Consider the following 17975-nt stretch of genomic DNA (forward strand, 5'->3'; position numbering starts at 1 on the left):
TCACTTCACCCCAGATGAACCCATAGCATATGCTGAACGTATCCTTTCACCCCGGATGAACTCGGGCCGGGTCGAAAATAATGTCACAGATTACGGAGATTGAGGCATATGCTTAGTATATGCCTTAACCCCCTCAAGTGCCAAAATATCAGGTATGTGATATGTCCAAAACCTCTTCGGGGGGTCCTGATACGTCAAATCAGGTGGCTGATGCGCGGGAGCCGAGTGAAATTTGCGATAGATAAAATTTGTGGATGAGTTACCCGCGTGGGCTAACGTCGCTGAACTAAATTTAATTTTCTTCACCCCGATGAGGTGCTGGCATATGCTAGTGTATCCCTTTCCCCCGGACGAGGTGCTATACTTAGCATCTACTCACCCCTGCCGAACTTTTTTCACCCCTGCCGAGCTGTGAGCCCCTATCTACGGCAACCCATAGTGCAGGAGGGTCAACCCCGCGAATTCGATTTTCTGAAATCGTAAAACCATATTTCATAGCCACCTCTCAATTCTATATTAATCCATTAAAATTAATACGATAACTCTATAGAGTATAAGATTTATATTAGAATACTAAACGTTAAGACTTTTACGTAAAGATCTTTAAATAATACGCTTAGAGTATTTTTCTATTACGTCTTAGAAAGATATCTAAAACTTAATTTATATAATATTTTCTAAGGAAGTATTTTTAAAAGTAGGGTTAGGGCTAGTACTCTCGCTAACTTTTATAAATACTATTTAAATCTTTAATTAAATATTACTTCGTTAATATTAAGTTAAATAATATATTTCGAATTCTAAATTACATTATAGAATACGCGCTATAATTTACACTCTTCAGAATCTAAATTAAGTGTCTTGGTGTGAAGCAATGTTGTAGGATAAGCGAGTATTCAAAATGGAAATGGAAATGGAAAATGAAAAGGATTTTCGAAGGTTGCCCTGTCGTGTTGGTTGCCGTAGTTTCTGACAGCGGGTAAAACTGTGACGCGATTTTTGCCACCCCCCCGGTTGAACTTCGGTGTGGATCATGCGCGTGATGGCAAATATATTTGCTCCTCAATGTCTGCATTAATATCATCTCTTTGTCTGTCAAAGCGACAGCAACATGTCTGCAATCCTGTCTGCTGACGATCTAAATGATTTCATCTCACCAGGTGTAGCATGTATCAAACCTGTTGAGACACTACCGAAACAAGCACCTGAAGAGATCAATGTATGCCCGCCCACCTTCAGTATTTCCATTGTCTCCTGTTAATGAGTGGGTCATAGGCTTACGAAGTAACAACGGAAGACAAGCTCCAAAAGCAAAGTGCTCCGCCTGCTCAAATCTCCTTAACAGACTGTCTAGCCTGCTCGGGATGCGTTACCTCTGCAGAAGCTGTGCTGGTATCGCTCCAATCTCATTCAGAAGTACTCAACGCACTAGATTCACAACACCCCATCGATTTTTCTACAACTGGCAGTGAATATGGACCAAATCAACAGGAAGGGAGACTCTTTGTTGCCAGCGTTAGCCCACAGGTGCGAGCGAGTGTGGCCGCTACCTACGGTGTCTCGGAGGCAGAAGCTGGATGGATGATCGATCAGCTGTTGGGTGGCCCACAAGGACTAGCGGCAGGGGGGAAATATGGCAATGGCTTCACCTGGATTGTTGACACGAATGCTATGCGGGAAGCAAGTTTGGTCTTGGGAGCAGACGAGGTGATGGAGTCCCTGCAAACACCTGGCCTACAAGCGGCTTCCAACGACGACAGCGCCTCAACGGCAATACCTAAGAAGCCTATACTCAGCTCGGCCTGTCCAGGCTGGATATGCTACGCGGAAAAGACCCACCCACACGTCCTCCCACACCTCTCATGTTTAAGATCCCCTCAAGCTCTCACCGGCACCCTCCTCAAGACCGTCCTTTCACAATGTCTCAATATACGCCCCGACCAGATATGGCACGTCTCAATAATGCCGTGTTTTGACAAAAAGCTCGAAGCTTCTCGTGAAGAGCTCACCGACATCTATTGGCGGCCTCCATCCACCACTGCTTTGGCCCAACCAGTCCGCGACGTCGACTGCGTTATTACGGCTCGCGAGGTCTTGATGCTGGCCGATACTCGTGGGATCAGTTTCCCTGCTTTACCTCGCACCCCCATCTCCGCGACCCGCCTTCCCCGATCCCATGCTCTCGTCCTTCCTCTTCCCGAAATACCACCGAAAGCAGGCTTCCGAAGCCGGCACCTCAGGAGGCTATCTCCATCATATCCTCCAAGCCCAACTCAGTCTCAATCCTTCTAGCTCCCTGAAAACCACCCGCGGCCGTAACGCCGACGTCGTCGAGTACGCCATTACCTCTCCCAATCAAGAACAGCCCATCTTCAAAGCAGCGCGCTACTATGGCTTCCGAAACATACAAAACCTGGTACGGAAGCTCAAGCCTCAGAAGAAAAGCAGACTACCAGGCGGACGGGTTAGTGCAAGAGCTGCATCTGCTACTGGAGGAGCAGGGATGGATTATGCATATGTGGAGGTGATGGCGTGTCCAGGTGGTTGCACGAACGGAGGCGGGCAGATCAAAGTTGATGATGTGCCTATCAAGCCCGAAACAGCCATGAGCCAGAAGGAGTGGTTGGCTAGAGTCGACGAAGCATACTACTCGATGTCTGAGAGTGAATCTGAGAATGAGATTGACGACGCTATGAATACTGACGACAACGACAACGACAACGACAACGAAGAAGCGGGGAAAGTGGAGGAAAAAAACAGAATCAATGGTATCGACACGACGCGTGTCAGGGAGGTGCTGGAGCACTGGGCGCAGACGACCGGTATTGATCTGCGGAAGCTGGTTACGACAAGCTATCGGAAGGTGGAGAGTGACGTCGGGAAGGTTGGAGGAGCGGAGAATGAGAGAGTGGTGGAACTGGCGGGGAAGATTGGTGGAGGCTGGTAGCACGACGATGACACCGTTGGACACGAGGACTCTGAGATTCAGCGAGCGTGCCTTACAGGTGTTTGGCCTCGTCTTTAGGGAGAGTGAATGGGCCGGGTCACCACATCCGGGTCCAAATCCGTAGAATTACCACCAACTATTGTTCTTGTACAGCTACAAGTTGGTCAAACAACGGTCGTGATTCCGGAGGCATTGCTGCAAAAACCATCGGTAGATTCGCCGCGGAGCTCAGGTTGGATGTCACGTCCGCAAGATAGCCAGCATATTGCAGGATCGTTCCTGCAGAGAAATTACTGACATTGGAAGAGGACTTGACTACAAAGGAATCTACTAAGACGGAGACTTGTGGGACTCAACGAGTGGTATGATTGTTTCGGCTACCGACAGGTCGACAAGCAGCACAAAAACATGGAATAAGCCACACATATCCCTTACCCCTTCTCCCAAATCAGTACTAAACTTAGGCCAGCCGCCAGGACCACCCTCAACTCGGCCAGACCTGGCAATCCATCATATGCTCTGTCTGGAGAAGCGAACAAGGAGAACTTTTGAAAGCCATAAGATGGAGTGGACCCCCGCAAATCAGAGAACATGCTTCCCCCGATCCGCTCCGTGAGAAAATGCAATCCTAGTCAACGCTAGTGCTAAGAAGAGGAATGGCCAAATCCGTCACAGTCGTGATGGTATACCCCAGACTCCCCCCAACCTCCAGCAAACCCGTCAATCCCGAAGTCGGAAGATCAAGATCGCGAATCTTTACACTTTGGGTATCCGCCAACCCGGACGAGTTGAGCAGAGTCAAGACAACATCGAGGATGGCGATGGCGGCCAAGATGTTGTCAAAGAGCTCAGTGGGCGGGATGTCGAGGCCGGGGATCGAGTCAGCACTGGCATTGTTGGGGGTAGCTGGGACAGCTGCAACGGCGGAAGCGACGACGGGGGCGACTGCTGAGGGGATCGGAGCCGCGGCAAGGGCAGTGGAAACGATGGAGCCCACTGTAGGTCCGGCAGGAAAGAACGAAGGGAGTAGTGGTGGGAAGAGAGCAGGGTTGGCGGAGGCGGTGAGAGCAGTTGCAGCGAGGGAGACGAGGGTGAATAGATGCATAATTGTGGCTTTTGATATTGATATAGCGGTGACACTTGTGTATGTAGGCTGAATGTCAGTCTGTCGATGTGCAGCCTTCAATGAGAGTAAAGGAAAAAATGGAATGTTCGCCTGCGGGTCACACACAGAATTGGATCTGGCTCTTTATAAGTTCTCAGTCGTAAGAGTAGGACCGCTTGTGATGGCCCCCTCCATTCCAGCTAATTTGACGTGAGATGACTTCGCTAGGAACGAACGAGTGACCGTGCATCCCGAAGAGCATTGCATACCTGCCACAAATTTGACACATGGCTTGCATAATTGATTCGTGACACCTGTCTCGGTTGACTTCATCGTACCGAATTGTGCAAGAGCCAAGCATTGGGCCTGCTTGGGAGGCACTTTGTATTATTTTCGAGTTACTCAGCAGTGGCCACACCTGTTCCAAAGCTTGCTTCTTCTTCCCTCGCTCTTAAGAATTAGCCCCCGTATGGACCATTTTCCTTGTTATTGTGTTTGTAGATCCTAGGATTGCCGGTATGCGGCAATCTAAAGGCGGCCAAAACATGCCAATCGTATATAGAAGCCATTCAAGCAGGCTTGCCGCCTCGAGGAGCGAATCCAAAACCCCCTCTGCCACTATTATCAGGGGCTCGTGGAGATCTGATAGGCTGTAACTCATTTGGCTCTGCTTTCGTCTCTTTCCGTAGAACTGAGGACACCCCTGGTTTGCCTGTATCATTAGGATCATACAACCGCCCAGTCTGGTTGCTCGCAGATGACGAAGGTCGACTGTCTCTGCTAGTCTTATTCCTGCTTTGGTTCCGGGAGGGGCGTTTTTCGAGGTGTTCTTCCTTGGACCAGATGCAGCAGTGGCACACGAGGACTGATCGTTGCCAAACAGCTTCTGCCTCACTTCTTCATACTTCTTCTGCTTCTCTTCCCTCTCCCTTTGAGCTTTCTCCCGCCGTTCCTCAGCAGTCAAATGATGCTTCTTATTTTCATCTTCGCTCTCATCGTCGTCATCGATATTCAGCTGACCAATTCCCTCCACATTAGTTGCTGAGCTCTTCTCCGGCTTCCTGCTCAGCACCTTCATAGCAGGTCTGAACTCCGATTTGAGTGGTACGATGTCCCGAGACTTGAGGAAGAAGTTGTCTTGTGGGTCTTCAGCATCTTCCCATAGCTGACGGTTGAATTCGGCCTGCTTCGCCCGTCGTTCTGCTTTGGATGTCTTTGTGCTAATTGGGGCAGGCTCAGTCTTAGAAGGTGACGAATCGCCTTTGGCTATCCAGTCATCGTCCCATGCGTCAGGCATGTTATTATCTGGTGTTGAGTAGGGACTTTAGAACTAGCTGATATGATGAGAATGTAAGGCAATGTAATCGATCTGAGGTACGAGATTTATTTCATGTGTATTGATAGCAGTGCGTAACAGGAATTGAAGGAACGAGTAAGATCTTTCTCCAGGGATCCTCATTGGCAGGCGGGGCAGATATTCAGGGCTGAATTTAGCGGGGTTTTTGGCAGTTGAGGCTGCCGTGGGGGCACGGGGGCCAAAACAGCTCCGGTACGGTGTTCGATAATGACCAACCGTTTTTTACTCTTTTTTTTTGCCATATTAAATCTATTTTATTATATTTAAACGAGTAAAGGCCTATAAATTAAATTCATAATTTTTTTTTAATTAGGGCTATCGAGTAAATAGATAAGCGATCTTTAAACTTTAATGAGCGATATTTGAATTCCTTACGCTTTAATAATTATAAGACTAAATTTAAATTATTTTTTTCTAAAAGCTTATATTTCGTTCTATAATTTAAAAAAATAACTCAAAATTTTAATAGAAAATAAAAAAGTTATTCTATATATTAATAACGTATATCTATCTTTTAATAGTTAACGTATATCTATTTTTTTAATAGTTATAAACGCTAATTTATTTATTCGCGATAACTTAGTCGATCTAATTAAAGAGCGTAATAACTTTAAATTTATAATTAGCTATATATATAAATTTAAGATTTTTAAGCTTAACTCTATCTTATTCTATTATTTATATTAATATTTAGATTTTAATATTAATATTATTAATATAAAAGATTTTATAATAAGTTTTAAATTAGATATCTTAAAAGTAGATATAATAAAAATATCTATTATCGCTATATTATTTATATTATCTTCTTTAATAACTATATTTAAATTCTTTTATAATTATATTTAAAAAAAATAAAGATTATTTATTATTAATAGCTAGTAAAAGATTTATATATCTCTTTCTTATAAAAAGCTTTTTAGAATTAAAGTATTATTTATATAATATAATAATAATAATATAATCTATAAATAAAATAAAATTATTATTTATATATATTTATATAATATTATTAATTAAGTTATTAATTAATAATTAAAATAAAAAAAAAAAAAATTAATATCAATATATAATTATTATTTTATCTTTTATTTATCTTTAATAATAATTTAGATAAAATTTAGCGAGATAGACTATTAATCGAAAGCTCTCGCTAAGAATTCTATAAAATACTCTATATCGAAGCTTTATCTCTATCGAACTTATTTTTACCTCTAGCGAACTATAATTCGAATTTAGTTATTACGTTTCTATAAACTTATTACTTAATAGAGCTTAGTCTAGCGTAACTTAACGTCGTATAACTACTTTCTTTATTTCTCTTATAGCTTTCTTATAAGAGCGTAGTTTACTAACGATTAGCTAGCGAATATAGCGACTATAAAAGATATAATATCGTTATAAGATTTAATAGTATATTTAATAATAGTAGAACTAAATCTTTAAGAAATATTAAAACTCTAAGATATATAAAGTAGATTTATATTCGCTAAGCCTCTAAGTATATACGAAGTACGTTATTAAAATTAAACTTTAAAAGAAATATTAATATAATATATATGATATCGACGTCTTAATATAAGTAGCGTTAAGGTTTATAATAGTATTAAGATTTAATAATTATCTTCTCTTTTAGACTTTAATTTTTAAATATCTAAGTAGAAATAGAATACTTATTAAAAAATCTTTAAATTCTAATAGAGAAATAAGGAAAAGAGTCAATTTATTATAATATTATTTTAATAAGATAGTAAAACTAACTATTACGCGTTATAAGCGTATTATTAATATATTATATAATAATATTAATACTATCTTCGAGAATAATATTACTTTTATAATATTAATTAATAATAATTTATAGTAAGTCGATACGCTTAATATTAATGTTTTTATAGCGTTAATTAATAATCTTCTATAGCGAATAATATTAGATTTAGGAGCTTATAATAAAATCTTAAAAAATTTAATAGATAAATAAAGAGAGAAGAGTTTCTTTATAGGTAATATTGTTTTTATAGCGTATTATATTTATAGCGAAGTAATATAATAATAATCTTTATTATAGAAATTTAAAAAAAGTAATCGATAGAGCGACGCGTTCGCGATAATATCTCGTTATTAATTATTAATAATAATTAGTTAGATAACGCACTTTATAGATAATAGCGAATTATAATCGCGGCGCTTTTTTATATTACTAGTACTATCTACTAATAATAGCGCTATAATAAAGCCTATAAAAACTTCTTTAATTATTTATTTTTATTCTTTATAATTCTTAGATTGTCCCTTATAAGTATTTACTCTAACGTTATAACTTTAGATAATATATATCTCGTATATTTTCTCTTTAGAGTTAGTCTTAACGAATATTCTAGATGTCTACGTTTTATATATATATCTCGAAGTTTTGATATTTTTTAGAAATTAGTTCTACTATTAAATATACTATTAAACTCTATAACGATATTACGTCTTTTATAGTCTATATTTATAAGCTAACTACTAGTAAACTACGCTCTTATAATTCTAATCTCTCTACCTTTTAAAGGAAAAGATCTATTATCGTTATAATATTAAGTTTATCTCTAAATTATATAATGGAAAACAAAAATAATATTAAGAGCCGCTATAGCGTCGATAATAAGTTCAAGAATTTCTTATTAATAAAAGATCTTACTATAAAAGAACGTCTTATAATCGCTAAGGTCGAAAATCGTCGCTTAAAATAAGAATAAGAATTAACTACGTTAAAGACTTATAATCGCGAGCTTTATAATATTAGCTTATTATTTATAATTAGCGGAGGCCTATCTACGTCGGTTATTATTACTATCACTCTCTAATAGATATATTAATTAAGGCAAAAATACTTCGCTTTAAAAAAATATGTTCTTATAAGAGTATTAGTAAGGGAGAGTATTTACGCTAATTTCGCGAAGTCGAAATTAAGTTTTTTATAAGTTCTAAATATTTTACTATTAATTAATTAAGAATTATTTATTATATGTAATTCTTAAAAGGTAACTCTTAATATTTAATAGTATAAATACTATTAAATCTATAATCTTAGAAGATATAACTTTCGAATTCTTTAAGTAGTTTCTACTTGATTTAGTAGCGGATTTAGTAAATTGTTATCTTCTCGTCTATACGAAAAGTGGGAGAAGACTAAATAACGCTTCGATTAGAAAGTATTTATTTTTAAGATCTATTTAAAGGAGCTAGAGGTCTATATAATCTTATTTTCTAAGAAGTATCAAGTTAATTTCTTTTTAACTAAACTTAGATTAGAGCTTAAGAATAAGATCTTAAATACTAATAGTATATCGAAATAATAGAAAAAAATTCTTATCTAGACTATTATATAGGAAAAGATTTTAGAATATATACGCTTCAGACGGCGGTTTTTATTTAAAGTCTTCGAGGGGGTTCGCTAAGGATAAGCTCTCTAAAGAATCGAATTTCGAAGTCTAAATTAATTTTAAATGGCGGCGCTTATATAGTACGCACTTAAGACGATAGCGTAAAGCGTAAAGCTAAATTCTTTAACTCTGACTATAAGAAGAATAGTTGTTTTTATTATAATAAATAGAGTTATTAGATATCTAAGTGTTTAGATCTTAATAAACCGCCTATAGCCTACGTCGGCGTAGTATTAATAAAAAAAGATTCGATCTTATAATCGTCTTAGAAGCGAGGTAAGAATAATAATTAATAGAGGTAATTTCTTTTATTCTTATAAAGGGGTAGATAAAGCTTTAGAGATAAATAGAGGTAACTCGTTACTCTACTCGATACTAGAGTATATATTAATTTAATTTCATAAAAGTTCGTAGTTTAATGAGACTTAGAATTTTATGACGTTATCTTATCGTAATCGAAAGCGCTAAGCGACTAAAGTATATATTACTATAGCGTATATTAGCTAGACTATTAATTAGTAAATAGCTGAGATTAAGATAAAAAGTATAATATACTCTTCTATATTATTAACTAAAAAGGCCTTAATATTATATTAAGTATATTCGAGCTAAGTTAATTATAAGTACTACTAAATCTAATAGCGGAGTAGTAATGATTTAAAGTTAACGCTAGTAAACTATAGATTAAAAAATTAGTTAAATTTACTTAAATTATTGAATAGAAGCTAAATATATTTATAATTATATACACCGTGATAATAGCGTAAAGCGAATCGAAAAATAAACGTAGTCTAAAGCTTTCTTAGAAGTTACTAGAGTTTAACGACGTTTTTTCTAATAAAAAGTAGAGATCTTATTTACGCTTAAGTAGAGGGATTATATTATTAAGATTAAGAGCGGTAAAAAGTCGCTATATAATTTTTTATATAATTTATCTTAAATGAAGTTAGCGGAGCTATAGCGCTATTTAAAGGATTTTCTTTAGAAAAGATTAAATTTACTACTCGACTTTCTTAGTCAAAATATTAATTCTTTTTATTTCTAAAAAGGATAGGGGGTTTCATTTTTACGTTGATTATCGAGGTCTAAACGCGATAATTATTAAAAATTAATATCTATTATCTCTAATTATTAAGACTTTAAATCGCTTATATAAGTTTAAAGTCTTTATAAAGTTAAATCTTAAGGATATCTATTATTAAATTTGAATTAAAGAAGGCGATAAGTAGAAAATAGCGTTTCGCAGTCGCTATAACTACTTTAAATATTTAATTATACTTTTTAGACTCGCTAATACGCTAATAACTTTTTAAGCATATATTAATAGAGCTTTTATAAGTCTAGTAGATATAATATACGTAATATATTTAAATAATATTCTAATTTATAGTGCTAATTTAGTAAAGTATTAATAATATATTAAATAAGTATTTAAGCGTTTATATTAGTTCTAATTATACGCTAGTCTAAAGAAGTATTAATTCTATATCGAATACGAGTTAAGTTTCTAGAGTTTATTATATTTATCGAAGGTGTTATAATAGATTAGAAATATATCGCTACTATTAAGAAGTAACTAAAACTAAAAAGTTATTAGAATATATAAGTCTTTTTAGACTTTACTAATTTCTATTAATGATTTATCTTTGACTATTTTAGTATAGTAGCGTTATTTACTAACTTGCTTAAAGGAAGTAAGAGATAGTAAGAAATTTAAATCGCTAGAGTGGATAGATAGCGTTAAATTAGCGTTTTAGTAGCTCCGAAGCACTTTTGTAATCGCGCTATTTCTGCGCTACTACGATTTAAATTTAAAACTACGTCTTAAGACCAACGCTTTTAACTTCGATATAGAAATTATACTTTTATAATCGAATAAGAATAACTACTAATAACTAGTAGTATTCTAGTCTAAGAAAATGGTTTTTATAAAGTAAAATTATAAGATTTATAATTAAGAGCTACTTCATTATCGTAGTATTTATAAAGTAATAGCGTTACTATCTAGAAGGTAATACGTTTTATATTAAGATTTTAACGAATTATAATAATTTTAAAGGCTTTATAAAGTAGAAGAAATTAAACTTTAGATAAGCTCGTTAAGCGCTAAAGTTAGCTACTTATAACTTTAAGATTTTTCATTAAGTAAATAAACTAAACTCTATCAACCCGCTATTACGGCACTCTAACTACAAGAGAACTTTGCCGTTAAATATTAAACTTTTATTAATACTATAAAATAAACTCGCACTTTAAACTAGCGGTGAGTAGTTATAAAGAGATAAAGAAGGTTATAGCGGCGATAACGTCTATATTTTGTATTGCTAGCGTTTAAGTAATTATTTCTAGAAGAGAGTCTAAGATCGTATAAGAGATTACTTATAACGCATCTTAAAGGTTAATAAAAATATTAATTTAAGATTTATAAGTCTATAATAATTAAGTAAGTTTTTTTTAAATTAATATTAATAAGTTAGTAATTAAGCGTCGCGTACGTAGTTAAGTATAGATCTTAGATTTCGAGAAATTATTAAGATATAATAGTCGCCTTTATATTTTTAGAGATAAGGCCTTAAGGAAAGAGCTTATTAGTAAATGTCATAATAATTCGTTATTAAAATACTTTAACGCTACGAAGATATATAAGTTACTTATCTCATAAATACTATTAAAATAGAAGTCTAAAGTAAATTATCGACTATATTAAGATATATAATATTTATTAGTAAACTAAAGCTTTAGCATTATCGCTTATATAGCGAGTTAAGCTCGCTTTCTATCGCTATTAAGCTATAAAAGAAAATTTCTATAGATTTTATTATCGACTTATTAGCGAGTAAGTATAAGAATATTATCTACGATACTATTCTAATTATAGTAGATCGATTTATAAAAATAATAAGATATATTTCTATATTTACTATAATCGATACTCACTTAATTAGCAAAAGTATTTTATTTCGAAATAGTATATCGCTATAGTATACTAAATGATATTATTAATAATAGAGACTCTATATTTATTAATAGCTTCTAGTTTCGCTATTTACTTCTATTTCAAAATTAAATAATATCTAAATATCGTCTTTTACTCGTAAATCGATAGATAGATTAAGCGATAAAATTAGATGCTGAAATACTTTTTACGCGTATTCGCTAATAATAAGTAAAATATTTAGATAAAATAATTGCTAATAATAGAGTTCGCTTATATAAATAATTAATATTCCTCTATCGAAACGATATCGTTCTTTCTAATATATAAATATTATTCTAAAATCTATTAGAAGATCTAAAGACGACTTCGTTAAGGGGGAGATATTCGCTATAAATAATAGAGTAAAGAAGTTATAAGTATTAAGGGATAAGATAGTAGAGCGTCTTCGCAGCGCGGTTATAGCTTAATTTAAGTATTATAATAAAATATATTAATCTTAAAGCTATAAGATAGACGATTTAGTAATATTAGTAATTAAGAATTTAAAGTAAAAACGTCTAAGTAAGAAGTTATCTTATAAATTTATAGGATTATTTTAGATTATAGATAAGATAGAGACGTAGATATATTACCTTCTTTTACTCTCGATATATAAGATTTATAATATCTTTTATATATCATTATTTAAGTCTTATTATCTTCGCGATTATAATAATATAGCGAAAGCCTTTATATAGACCCTTAATCTTATCGATAACGATAAGCTTTAGAAGATTAAAGAAATTATTAATAAGGTTAAGTATAAGAAAGATATCTAATATAAAGTTAAATAAATTAATTAGAGATAAAGAGTATAATTAATAGCTATTAGATAATAAATTTATTAATATTAGCGAGCTAATTTAAGTCTATAAGTAGGCGAGTAATAAGCGAAAGCATTAAGTAATAAATAATAAGTCTCTTATTATCGAAGAGCTCGATTAATTATATAGATTAATAACGAGTAAGTAAAGGCGATAAAATAAGATATAACTATCGACTAGATTAGATATATTTCTAGATAATATTTATACTATATGTATACTTCTCTATACTTACTACTATTAAGATATAAGTTAATAAAATAATTATATTATTTAGCTATCTACTAAACTCTATTATAAAGAAGTTTATTATATTAAAGTATATATTATTAATATAGGCGTGTTTTTATCTAAAGTAGTCATTAAAGAACTATCTAAGGATCTCACGTTAGCGCTATTACTAAAAAAAGGTTGTTATTTAAGTATTCTTCGTTATCTTAGTATTAGATCTTAAGTCGAGTTTATTAATTTAGTTTTTTAATGAAAAGGTAGTTAAAGTATAATCTTCGTATTAGTATCTATTAATATTCGCTGTATATCGACGAAGGCTCTTGAGCTTCTTCTTTAATAACTCATTTATTTCCTTTAATTTCTCTATACGCTTATATATCGCTATAAGCTAATCTTAAAGATCTATAATTATAATAGAAGACAATCAAAATTATTATTATCGTATATTTCTATAATTTACGCTATTAAATAATTTTTTTATTAAGCTTAGTCTATTAATAAGATAGCTTTTAAAGATTATCTAACGCGGCGATAGCGTTATATTAATTTTCTTATTTACGCTTAAAGGTATAGAGGGATTTTAATATAGCGGATTAATATCGCGCTTTTTCGATCTTATAGTTATTATAGAGAGAAGACTTATCTTAAATATATAAATCGTCGCCTTAATAAAAGTAAGTTCTATATAATAAACTAGATACTAGAGACTTATTAGTAGATATATATATAAAGCGATAATAATAGAAATAATTAAGGGTTAGTAGTCGCGCCTATAAGACGACTATATATTTATTATTAAAGTTATTATTATTATTAAAAAAGAATACTATAAAATTATTAGCCTATATATCGACGCGATTAATAATAGTAAGATACTTATAATAAAGAGAAGTAGACTATTAATATAATAAGATATACTATATTTATATTAGTATTAATATTAACGTTATAACACTAGAGTAAGCACTTATAAGAGAGACGTTAGAAGTTATAAAGAATAAAAATAAATAATCTAGAAAGGGGTTTTTATATTCTCTATTATAGCGCTATTACTAGTAAATAGTACTTAGTAATATAGATAGTAGCGATATGGTAATATTTCGCTATTGCTTCTATAGAGTCGCGTCGTCTAGCTATTATTATTATTTCTACTATTATTATTAATTAATAATCGAGGGCGTTATCGCGGATATGTCGCTCTATTAGTTATTCCCTTCGAAATCCCTATAATAAAGGTTATTATTACGTTGCTTCGCTATAAATGTAATACGCTATAAAAACGACGTTATCTATAGAGAAACTCTTCTCCCTTCTTTTATCTATTAGGTTTTTGAGGGTTTATTATAAGTTTTTAAATCTAATATTATTCGTTATAGGGGCTATTAACTAGCGCTATAGAAACGTTAATACTAAGCGCGTCGGCTTACTATAGATTACTATTAATTAATACTATAAAAGCGATATTATTCTCGAAAATAATATTAATATTATTATATAATATATTAATAACGCGCTTACGGCGCGTAAGAGTTAGTTTTATCGCGTTATTAAAACGATATCGCAATCTTAATAGATTAACTCTTTTCTCTTATTTCTCTTATTAAGGTTTAAAGGTTTTTTAATAAGTGTTCTATTTTTATTTAGGCGCTTAGGAGATTAAGAGTCTAAAAGAAAAGATAATTATTAGGCTTAATACGTTATAGGCCTTAGCGTTATTTATATTAAGACATCGATATCATATATACTATATTAGGGTCTCTTTTAGAGTCTAGTTTTAATAATATATCTTATATATCTAAAGGCTTAGCGAATATAGGTCTACTTTATATACCTCGAAGTTTTAATATTTCTTAGAGATTAGTTCTACTATTAAATATACTATTAAATTCTATAACGATACTACGTCTTTTATAGTCTATATTCGCTAGCTAATCGTTAGTAAACTATATTCTTATATTATATAATAGTGATAATACGATGTTGAATTTATAATTGAATTTTCACTTCTTATTGTTTTTATTAATATTTTAAGATATAAAAATCTTTTATTTTTTTTTTTTTAACTTAATCCTCTTATAGTTTTCTTTCGCTATAATATTAATATTAATATTAATATAAGTATAATATATCTTATTATACTAATAATCTACTTCTCTTTATTATAAATATCTTATTATTATTAATTATATTAATATATAAACTAATAATTTTATAATATTCTTTTTTAATAATAATAATAACTTTAATAATAAATATATAATTATCTTATAAACGCGATTACTAACTCTTAACTATTTCTATTATTATCGCTTTATATATATATTCTACTAATAAATTCTAATATCTAATTTATTATATAAAACTTACTTTTATTAAGATAATAATTTATATATTTAAGATAAGTCTTTTCTTTATAATAATTATAAGATTAAAAAGCGCGATATTAGTTATTATATTAAAATTTCTTTATATCTTTAAACGTAGATAAGAAAATTAATATAGACGCTATCGTCGCGTTAAATAATTTTAAAAGCTATTTTATTAATAGATTAAGCTCAATAAGAAGATTATTTAATAATATAAATTATAGAGATATATAATAATAATAATTTTAATCTATCTTTATTATAATTATAAATTTTTAAGACTAGTTTATAGTAATAAATAAGTGTATAGCGAAATTAAAGAGAATAAATAAGTTATTAAAGAAGAAGTTTAAGAGCCTTTATCGATATATAACGAATATTGATAGATATTAACTCGATAGATTATACTTTAATTATCTTCTTATTAAAGAACTAAGTTAATAAATTTAATTTAAGATCTAATATTAAGATAATAAAGAATATTTAAATAATAATCTTTTTTTAATAATAGCGCTAATATAGAGATTTTTAGATAGTTTTTTAATAGCTATTTTAGATAAAAATATATTTATATTAATAGTATATATTTTAATATAATATAATTTTTTTATAGTAGAGTTTAGTAGATAGTTAAATAATATAATTATTTTATTAATTTATATTTTAATAATAGTAAGTATAGAGAAGTACGCGCGTAGTATAAATATTATCTAGAAATATATCTAATCTAATCGATAATTATATCTTATTTTATCGCTTTTATTTATTCGCTATTAATTTATATAATTAATTAAGCTCTTTAATAATAAGAGACTTATTATTTATTATTTATTATTTAATACTTTTATTTATTATTTATCTATTTATAGACTTAAATTAGTTTATTAATATTAATAAATTTATTATCTAATAATTATTAATTATACTCTTTACTTTAATTAATTTATTTAACTTTATATTAAATGTCTTTCTTATATTTAATCTTATTAATAATTTCTTTAATCTTTTAAAGCTTATTATTATTAATAAACTTAAAGATCTATATAAAGATATTCGCTATATTATTATAATCGCGATTATAATAAGATTTAAATAACGATATATAAAAGATATTATAAATTTTATATATTAAGAATAAAAGTAGATAATATATCTACGCTTCTATCTTATCTATAATTTAAAATAATTCTATAAATTTATAAAATAACTTCTTATTTAAATATTTTTACTTTAAATTCTTAATCGCTAATATTATTAAATTATCTTATCTTATAGCTTTAAAATTAATATATTTTATTATAATATTTAAACTAAATTATAATAGCGCTATAAAGAAACGCTTTATTATCTTATTTCTTAATATTTATAACTTTTTTATTCTATTATTTATAGCGAATATCTTTCTCTCGATAAAGTTATTCTCGATCTCTTAATGAATTTTAGAATAATATTTATATATTAGAAAGAACGATATTATTTTAATAAAGAAATATTAATTATTTATATAAGCGAACTCTATTATTAATAGTTATTTCGTTTAAATATTTTACTTATTATTAGTAAATATATATAAAAAGTATTTTAATATCTAATTTTAATACTTAATCTATTTATCGATTTATAAATAAAAGGCGATATTTAAATATCGCTTAATTTTAAAATAAAAGTAAATAATAAATTAGAAGCTACTAGTAAATATAGAGTCTCTATTATTAATAATATTATTTAATATATTATAGCGATATATTATTTTAGAATAAAATACTTTTATTAGCTAAGCGATATCGATTATAATAGATATAGAAATATATTTTATTATTTTTATAAATTAATTTATTATAATTAGAATAGTATTATAAATAATATTTTTATACTTACTCGCTAATAAGTCGATAATAAAGTTTATAGAAATTTTCTTTTATAGCTTAATAGCGATAAAAAGCGAACTTAATTCGTTATAGAGACGATATCGCGAAGTCTTAATTCGCTAATAAATATTATATATCTTAATATAATTAATAATTTATTTTAAGCTTTTATTTTAATAATATTTATAAATAAATAGTTTATATATCTTTATAGCGCTAAAGTATTTAAATAACAAATTATTATAATATTTACTAATAAGCTCTTTTCTTAAAATTTTATTTTTAGAGATATAAAGATAATTATTATATTTTAATAATTTCTTAAAATTTAAGATCTATATTTAATTATATATATAACGCTTAATTACTAGCTTATTAATATTAATTTAAAAAGAACTTACTTAATTATTATAGATTTATAAATCTTAAATTAATATTTTTATTAATCTTTAAAATATATTATAAGTAATCTCTTATATAATCTTAGATTTTCTTTTAGAAATAATTATTTAAATATCGATAATACGAAATATAGAGCGCTATTATCGCTATAATCTTCTTATCTCTTTATAACTACTTATCGCTAGTTTAAAATATAAGTTTATTCTATAATATTAATAGTAGTTTAATATTTAATAGCGATATTTCTTTATAATTAAAGCGTCGCGATAGCGAGTTAATAGAATTTAATTTATTTATTTAATAAAAAATCTTAAAGTTATAAGTAGTTAACTTTAACGCTTAACAAGCTTATTTAAAGTTTAATTTCTTCTATTTTATAAAGTTTTTAAAATTATTATAATTTATTAAAATTTTAATATAAAACGTATTATCTTTTAAATAGTAATATTATTATTTTATAGATATTATAA

At 29.9% G+C, this 17975-nt stretch overlaps 4 protein-coding genes across 4 annotated transcripts; 2 read left to right on the forward strand and 2 right to left on the reverse strand.

Moving 5' to 3' along the window:
• Positions 1-1111: 1111 nt before the first annotated feature.
• Positions 1112-2292, forward strand: HO173_004970 (uncharacterized protein; the record flags this gene model as incomplete). Its single annotated transcript, XM_037306888.1, has 2 exons — positions 1112-1219; positions 1276-2292. 2 exons carry the CDS (start codon positions 1112-1114, stop codon positions 2290-2292), a joined length of 1125 nt encoding a protein of 374 aa, XP_037166012.1.
• A 211-nt stretch (positions 2293-2503) lies between these two features.
• HO173_004971 (uncharacterized protein) lies at positions 2504-2947 on the forward strand (the record flags this gene model as incomplete). The annotated part of the gene is made up of 1 exon (XM_037306889.1): positions 2504-2947. One exon carries the CDS (start codon positions 2504-2506, stop codon positions 2945-2947), a length of 444 nt encoding a protein of 147 aa, XP_037166013.1.
• A 628-nt stretch (positions 2948-3575) lies between these two features.
• On the reverse strand, positions 3576-4052 carry HO173_004972 (uncharacterized protein; the record flags this gene model as incomplete). The annotated part of the gene is made up of 1 exon (XM_037306890.1): positions 3576-4052. One exon carries the CDS (start codon positions 4050-4052, stop codon positions 3576-3578), a length of 477 nt encoding a protein of 158 aa, XP_037166014.1.
• A 451-nt stretch (positions 4053-4503) lies between these two features.
• On the reverse strand, positions 4504-5349 carry HO173_004973 (uncharacterized protein; the record flags this gene model as incomplete). Its single annotated transcript, XM_037306891.1, has 1 exon — positions 4504-5349. One exon carries the CDS (start codon positions 5347-5349, stop codon positions 4504-4506), a length of 846 nt encoding a protein of 281 aa, XP_037166015.1.
• Between the last annotated feature and the right edge of the window lie 12626 nt (positions 5350-17975).

Source organism: Letharia columbiana (assembly GCF_014066305.1).
Source record: "Letharia columbiana isolate WasteWater2 chromosome Unknown Sc0000013_s0, whole genome shotgun sequence".
NCBI classification, from domain to species: domain Eukaryota; kingdom Fungi; phylum Ascomycota; class Lecanoromycetes; order Lecanorales; family Parmeliaceae; genus Letharia; species Letharia columbiana.